General features: G+C 39.1%; 1 protein-coding gene across 1 annotated transcript; it reads right to left on the bottom strand.

Moving 5' to 3' along the window:
- Positions 1 to 5,871: 5,871 nt before the first annotated feature.
- LOC110691211 (zinc finger protein CONSTANS-LIKE 16-like) lies at positions 5,872 to 7,934 on the bottom strand. Its single transcript, XM_021868122.1, has 2 exons — positions 6,583 to 7,934; positions 5,872 to 6,411 (listed from the first exon to the last, which is right to left on the bottom strand). The coding sequence occupies exons 1-2, from the start codon at positions 7,648 to 7,650 to the stop codon at positions 6,151 to 6,153; spliced, it is 1,329 nt and encodes a 442-aa protein (XP_021723814.1). The 5' UTR covers positions 7,651 to 7,934; the 3' UTR covers positions 5,872 to 6,150.
- Between the last annotated feature and the right edge of the window lie 240 nt (positions 7,935 to 8,174).

Below are 8,174 nucleotides of genomic sequence, written 5' to 3'. Positions count from 1 at the left end.
TAACATCTTTGATCTATATATTAATATCAAATCTGCTAAAGAGATATGGGTGTCTTTAGAAAAGAAATATGGTGCTGATGATGCCGGGAAAAAGAAGTATGTGACTGGAAATTGGTTGAATTTTAAGTTAGTTGATTCGAAACCTATCATGGATCAAGTCCATGTGTATGAAAATTATGTTGCTGAAATTCTTGCTCAAGGTATGAAGATATGTGAGATCCTGCAGGCTAATAATGTTTTGATTGAGAAATTACCTGATTCCTGGTCTGATTACTGAAATCATCTCAAGCATAAGAAAAGATATTTAACCCTCAAAGAACTGGTGAGCCACATGAAAATTGAAAAGGCTAATCGGCTTAAGGATTCAAACCCCAAGCCGAAAAATGAGATAGCCGTGAAAGCTAATCTGAAATAACTTAATTCTGACAATGAAATCCGATAGCAATCGTGCTGACAAGGAAAAATCTGAAAAGTATAAGGGTAACCTTAAGCCTAAAGGCAAGATTGATTAAGGCCAAAGCTAGATGCTGGAACTGTGACAAAGTGGGCTACTTCGCTTTGAATTGCAAAGCAAAGGGCAAGAATGACCAGAAAGCCAACGATGGGAAGGGAGAGAAATTCAAGAACCAGGCTCATTTAGCTAAGGATGATGATGTGATTGTTGCGGTGGTCTCTAAGGTCAACTTGGTAGAGAATAACACTAAATGGATTGTTGACACAGGAGCTTCCAAACACTTCTGTGCCAACAAGGATTTGTTTTCAAGTATGGAGGAAGCCAAGGAAGGTGAACATGTCTACATGGAAAACTCTAGCAGCTCTGAAGTCTTAGGGAGAGGAAAGGTGACGCTAAATCTGATTTCAGGAAAGACTTTGGCCATGCACAATGTACTGTATGTTCCTTCTCTTCGCAGGAACCTTATTTCTAGTGCTTTGCTTAAAAAAGTAGGAGTTAAGTTAGTCTTTGATGCCAATAAACTTATATTAACCCGCAATGGGGATTATGTTGGCAAAGGGTACCTTAATGGGGGTCTTTTTATAATTGAAATTGTAACTGAATCTTCGATTAATAAGAGTTCTTCTTCTGCTTATATTGTTAAGTCCTTTGATTTATGGCATGCTAGATTGGGTCATATTGGTACTACCAAACTGAAACGTATGAAGCATTTAAATTTGCTCCCAAATATGTCATTAGATGGACTAGAAAAATGAGAAGTCTGTGTAGAGTCTAAGTTTGTGCAGAAACCATACAAGTCTGTCACAAAAAGGGAAATAACATTGCTAGAGCTAATTCACACCGATTTTGCAAACTTTAAGAACTTGGAGAGTAGAGGTGGAAATCGATGTTATGTTACTTTCGTTGATGATTACTCTAGATATTGCAGGGTTTATCTTTTGAGGCAAAGGATGAAGTTGAGTCCAAATTTCTTGTGTATAAGGAAGAAGTTGAAAATCAGTTGGGTTGAAAAATCAAAAGAGTTCGATCTGACAGAGGAGGAGAGTATTGCTCAACTTTCCTTAAGGGTTGATGTGAAGATGAGGGAATTATTCATGAGGTCTCAGCTCCGTACACGCCACAACAGAATGGGATCGCAGAAAGGAAAAATAAGACCCTAAAGGAGATGATGAATGCAATGCTCTTGAGTTCCAGGTTGCCAGACAACATGTGGGGGAAGCCGTACATTCAGAAAAGTTTGTTCAAAACTGAGTTTCTCACAAGAAGTTAGACAAGACTCCATACGAGCTATGGAAAGGTTATGCCCCAAATCTGAGTTACTTGAAAGTGGGGGTGTCTAGCAAAGGTGGGATATCCTTCCTTCAAACGATCGACAGTTGGTTTGAGAACGTTTGATACGGTGTTTATTGGATATGCGGAGAACAATACTGCCTACAGGTTTATAAGTCTGGGTGACAATTATCATTAGCGAGTCCCGTGATGCAGAGTTCTTTGAATAAGAGTTTCCTTTGAAGAAAATTGATGTTACTAACAATATTTCTTCAATTCCTTTGTCTATAGGCCAGGTTGAAACTTGTCCCAAGACTGAGGAGTTATCTCAACCTAGGAGAAGTAAACGCCAGAGAACAGAAGCAACTTTTGGCCTGATTTCCTTACAATATACCTAACTGAGATGGAAGTTGCGGATGGTCTAGATAAGGTCATGGTATGTCTTCAGGATGTAAATAAAGATCCGAAAATGTTTGAAGAAGCAATGAGCTCGGTTGATACAAGCCTTTGGAAGGAAGTAGTTGACAACGAACTTGAGTTCATCATGCAGAATGGTACTTGGGAACTTGTTGATTTGCCAAAGGGAAAAAGACCTATAGGGTGCAAGTGGATTTTCAAGAAGAAAATGAGGACGGACGGTACTGTGGAAAGATTCAAGGCCAGATTGGTGATTAGAGGGTTCACTCAAAAATATGGCATTGATTATTTTTACTCTTATTCTCCAGTGATTAAGATTGCTACTATTCGTACTTTATTTGCCTTAGCTTCATCATTTAATTTATTTGTGCATCAAATGGATGTCAAGACAACTTTCTTCAATGGTGATTTGGAAGAGGAAATTTATATGGAGCAACCTCCAGGGTTTGTAGTTCTTGGAATGGAGAATAAGGTCTGTAGACTCAAGAAGTCCTTTAATGGACTGAAGCAGGCACCAAAGTAGTGGTATGAAAAATTTACCATTCTTAGTTTTGATTTTATTGTTAATGGTAGTGATGCATGTGTTTACTCTAAAATGTTTAGTAATCATTGTGTGATCATATTCCTGTATGTGGATGACATGTTGTTGTTTAGTGCTGATTTGAGTGCTATAACTAAAACTAAGAAATTGCTTTCCTCTAAGTTTGAGATGAAGGATTTTGGAGAAGTAGATGTGACCCTTGGTGTTAAGGTTTTAAAGACTAAGAAAGACTATTTTCTAAATCAGTCTCATTATGTAGAGAAAGTGTTGAAAAAGTTTGACTGCTTTGATGTTGTGCCTTTGAAAACTCCTTATGATAGTAGTATAGCTCTAGAGAAGAACCAGAAAGAAGCTGTTTCTCAGGAAGAGTATGCCAAGGTAATAGGGAGCTTGATTTTTTTTAGGAATAACACTCGCCCAAACATTGCATTTGTTGTGAGCAGTCTCAGCAGGTACACTCATTACCCAAGTGACGAACATTGGGGAGCTTTGAGACGTGTATTAGATATCTTCGAGGAACCATGAGTTGGGGTTTAGACTTTATTGGTCGTCCTTTGGTTCTAGAAGGGTATTGTGATGCAAATTGGTAAGTTCTAGTGATGAAGTGAACTCTCCAGCGGGTATGTTTTTACTCTTTGTGGGAGTGCTATATCGTTGAAGTCTGCAAAGTTGCAAAGTAGTCATGTATTGCTAGGTCGACAATGGAAGCAGAGTTCATAGCTTTGGATCTTCCTACCCAAGATGTCGAATGGTTGAGAAATCTATTGGCAGATATCCCATTGTGGGGGAAACCGACATCACCGGTCTTTATGCATTGTGATTCATAGGCTGCTATCCATGTTGCTAAGAATAGTGTTTACAATTACAAGAAGCGGCATATACATGTTAGGCAAAAGTCAGAGACAATTTATTGTGAATGGGGTTGTTTTTTTTTTACTATGTCCGGACAGAGAAAAACCTGGCTGATCATTTTACAAAGGGTTTATGCAAGAGAATGGGTTTGAAACCTTTTGTTGAACCAGATGTGAGCTTTGTAAGTATTAATTAAGCATTTGATGTGTTTAAAATTAGAATAACTCCTAACCTGCTGGTTATTGTTTGATTGAGACAAAATTAGCTAGATTTATTGCTTATTGTTTTTACATACATTTATTTGAATCTAATGACTCTGTTTGAGTGGTTGTTACCCAAATAGATTCAAGAAACAGGTTGAGTATAGCTCTTAATACCTTTATCCCGGTAAATCAAGAGTAGGGAGTGCAGTGGTCTTAAGATACCTAAGACTATTAGCTCTGATACTGCTTGAGTAGGGAATATGAGAGGCGCCGAAGAGAAGAGGTTGGGTTTAGCCCTTAATGTTACGCCTAGTCCATGACTCGTTGAGCAGAATAGGTGCACCAAAATGTTGAAAGAGGATGAACTTAATTGTTCTTAATGTTGAAACTCCTACACATGAATAGTCCATGAATTTGCAAGAATAATGTGAGTTACACATATTTGCATGAATAGTTCTCAGATTTGCTAGAGTGTGTGAGATTATTCACACGGCAACACCTGCATGAGTACGAAGAGCGGTGGCGCTCTTCTAGGGAGAAAAATTATGGTTCTTTTGAAGTACTCATGAGTTCCTAAGTGTAGCCAAGATTTGCGGAGTTGCTTAAGCTCTAAAGCCAAGGTATGTGTTTCGAAGGTCCCTTCCTCGCTCCTAGGAGTTAAAATCTTCGGATACTCATTAGGGAAGTGTTGAAAAACCCTGTGCACCAATGTGTTAGTTAAAATCTTCGGATACTAGCATTTAAGTACTGAGACTTTCATTTACTGTTCAGATTTCATGTTGTTAATCCGTTTGCATTAGTGGGGGATTGTTGGAAATGGTAATGCAATCGGATGAATTGCAAACCTTGACGATCCACACTCGTGCCCGGCCAGGAGAGTTGCACCCGATCGGGCGGATTTAACACACTTTTTGCAATTACACTCGCGCCCGGGCGGGGGAACTGACGGCCCAAAATTTATTATGTTCTCGCGCCTGACCAGACGAGTTCACCTGACCAGGCGGCGGAACGATAAGAGTTTCGAGCCCGGCAGGCGAGGTCCGCCCGATGGCTCACCCGAGATTTTGCGTCGAGTGAAAGGTTCTCGCCCGACCGGGCACCGTTGCTTGTGAGGGGGAGACCTCGCTCGGGCCCGGGCAGGCGGCTGGATTCCCGGCTGGGCGCGCTTTTTCTTAGGGAGGGTCGGTTAGTTTATTGTTTCCTATTTTGGGACTCATGTAAATACGAGTGGTATCATCTTCTTTGATTATTCAATTCATACGAAACCTAAATACAAACCTACCCTTTGAGATCATAACAGTTGTTAAGCAATTCCAACCTTCGAGTTTGGGTACACGGATTGCGGAGTCGTTGTGTAAAACTTGGGGGGCGTGCGTCACTAGGATATTTGTACCGGTGGTGGCGGATTTCGCTTATAAGGTAGTGGCTTCCAAACCACGACACAACCGAAGGAGGACGGATCTTGATAATTTGTAACGGTATTTCTTGTCTTTGTTCTTGATTTCAACAGGTAGTTTTTCAACACTCTTCACCTTATTAAAATAATATTTTGTTTAATAATTTCATTTTTAAAAAATAATTTTAGTTTAACAAAATTATAATAATTTTTTCTTACTAAAAATAAGTTTTAATCAATGAAAATTAGTAACTTTATAGAACAATGTTGAAGTATATCCTATCAAATAACACATGTAAGTGTCCCACATTGAGAAAAGAAGAGAGAGTCAAATACTTTATAAGGCTAAGGGGCTACTCCTCCTATTACCATATGGTTTTGGGATGGAACCTCCTTTGGACTCTTGAAGTGGACTCTTCTCCTGATTTGCAGGTGCGACCCGGACCCGTATTTAACAAACAAATATAGTAATTATTAAGAAAATAAAAATAAAAAAATAAAAAAAAATAAGAAAAACAGATTATGAGAGTATGTCTCATCAAACTCCGTAATTAATTACTTATCCCACATACTGGAAAGTGAGAAGAAACGAGAGCCTATGAAACAAACGGAGATTAAAACAAATGGAGCCTCAATCTCCTTAATTGGAAACCTTACCTAAGTTAAATGAGTATTCTGCATGAAATGAGTACAATATAAGCATATTTGAGCTTTAGAGCTGACCTATGTGAAATGGCAATGGTTTAAATTTTCTCATGCATTTATCGGTTGTTACATTAACAACTACAACTCCCACACACAAAACAGCAATGTGTATGATACTACTCGAATTTAATTCGAGCTCGAACCTAAAACTTATCGAGTTATTATGAGACTCTCTTCTAATACAAAGTCTCTCTCATACATACATAGTTACATTTCTATAGTGTACAAAAAAAAATGGCCATATAATTTTAGTATAACCAAAATTACAAGGTTTGCATTTATGTAAATTACCTAATATAAACAAAATATTGAACTACTTAGGAAAGGCTGCATTAGCTGCTGCAAAGGAAGACCTCTTTACAAACCTTCCTTTCATTCTTGGCCTCTTCTCTGCATTCAATTTCCTAACTTCATACCTTATTTTCTTTGAGAACAACCTTGTCCTTCTCTTCTCTCTGTACCGCGACACTCTTGCCTCCCTTCCTCCATCCCCGATTCCTCCATTTCCTACAAATCCCCCCAGTTGATATTCTCCATATATTTGATGACGACTTCTTTCTAGCCCACATGTTCCCTGCAGTTGAAAACAAACAACATAGCAAATTTTTTGTTAACAATGTGTAACACTAACACACGTCACCATAGGACCTAGTCGGTCACACTAAAAATATAATATAATCGCGTACAAATTGTACATTAATTCTAAGTTTGTTAAGAATGCACCAATTAAATTTGAAAAATTTACCGGGCAATGAGGCCAACAATCGTCGAGATTAATTTCGGGGCGTTGTCCGTTGATCCAAGGGGAGCCCAGGCTAGCCCATGCGTTACTTATTGCTTCATAATCTAGCCTCAATAAAATGTTACTTCTCTTACTTTTCTCCGTTTCATCATTTTCTTCGAATTTAAAAGATTCATTGATAACTGATGGCTCGATCATCATATTCTTTTTATGATCATCTTCATCTTCCCAAGTCGTCCCAAAATCGTGTTCGTCGTAAACAAAGCTCATCTCGAGAGGCTCTTTGATCGCTACATTATTGCTCTCTGCCTCAATCTCATATCCCCTGATCATTTCTCCTTCATCACATAATTCATCTACTTCTTTTACAATTTTGCCAATATAATTCTCATTGATATTGCTATAATTAATGCTTGGACTACAATCCAATAGTCCAAGCTCTTCAATCCCATATAATTCATCATCGAGACCTTTTCCTAGTAAGGTTTCGACATCAGCAGCAAATTCTTCGAGATCCATGTCTGATGGCATGTAATTATCAGGGGATTGTTTCGAATTGCTAATCGTGCTCTTTGATACATCCGATCCTCCCTCGAGCTCTAACGGTCGAATGTCGTCGACCGTCGGTGAGGAGCGGAAATCAGTTATGAAGGGATCGTAAATGGGGACACGGTAGAGAAGCTGCTCCTCCGACTCACTGTCTTGGGACGATGTCGTTTCCTCCATCCCGAGCTCCGGAACAATCACATGAATCGGGTTTCGTTCCTCGAATTTTGATTGATGTTTCCCGTGGCGTGGTGACCGAGGTTTTCGGGTTAATCCACGATGCCACGAAGGCAAATCGAGCCGCCGAGGATCATCAACGGCTCGCTTGAGCGAGGCCGTTTTCAAACGGACTCGCTCATGCCTTCGGGCCAATAAGTTGGCAGAGTGGACGATCCCATCACATGATTGGCATAAGAAAGCATCGTCTGCTGGGCAATACCATCGGGCTCGCTTTCTTATGCAACAATCACACGCCCTCGCAGTCTTTCCACTGACCGCGTTGGCAATTTTTTTATTCGATATCATCTTTGATCTTACAATCGTAAGTTTAAAAGTTAGATTTAATTTTTTTTTTTTTTTTTTTTCGTGTTTGAGGTTTCGGTGCGAGATGCAAAATTAAAGAGCTTAGGAAGAACAACAAACAATAGTAGTAGTGCTACAAATAGCGTGAGTAGGAGCGGAAGGTAGTGTTGTGTACAATAATTGCAAGACTTTTAGGAGGGTTTAAGGGGCTATTTGCCTATTTTTGGAGTACAGAGTAGGGACCAAATTATATGTGCGCATTTTACAGTTTGAAAAGCGCAATAGTTAGATTACAAAAACTAGTGAGGTGGCGGGTGAATGTGAGAGTAAATTACACTTTTGGGGACCAAACAAAAAAGCCAAAAAAAGCCTTATCTTGTACCTAATTGGCTAAGCGTATAAAGTTGATCCTTAAACAAGGCCCCTCATTGGTTGAAATTATATTAGAGGGATTTCTTGTGGGTCCAAAATGGGTTTTTTCTTTTGATGAGGATGAGCATATGATTTTTATGATATTTCAACCAAAA

The sequence above is a fragment of the Chenopodium quinoa genome, unplaced genomic scaffold (genome assembly GCF_001683475.1).
Source record: "Chenopodium quinoa cultivar QQ74 unplaced genomic scaffold, ASM168347v1, whole genome shotgun sequence".
Lineage (NCBI taxonomy): Eukaryota > Viridiplantae > Streptophyta > Magnoliopsida > Caryophyllales > Amaranthaceae > Chenopodium > Chenopodium quinoa.
Note: the sequence above shows the minus strand (reverse complement) of the source record. Positions and strands in the feature narration are given on the sequence as shown.

Bases quoted from the DNA above. Each gene is read 5' to 3' on its own strand.
- LOC110691211 (XM_021868122.1), bottom strand. From the start codon at position 7,650: ATGATATCGAATAAAAAAATTGCCAACGCGGTCAGTGGAAAGACTGCG. The intron at 6,412-6,582 runs GTAAATTTTTCA...TTTCAACTGCAG, and splicing joins ATTGTTGGCCTCATTGCCCG to GGAACATGTGGGCTAGAAAG.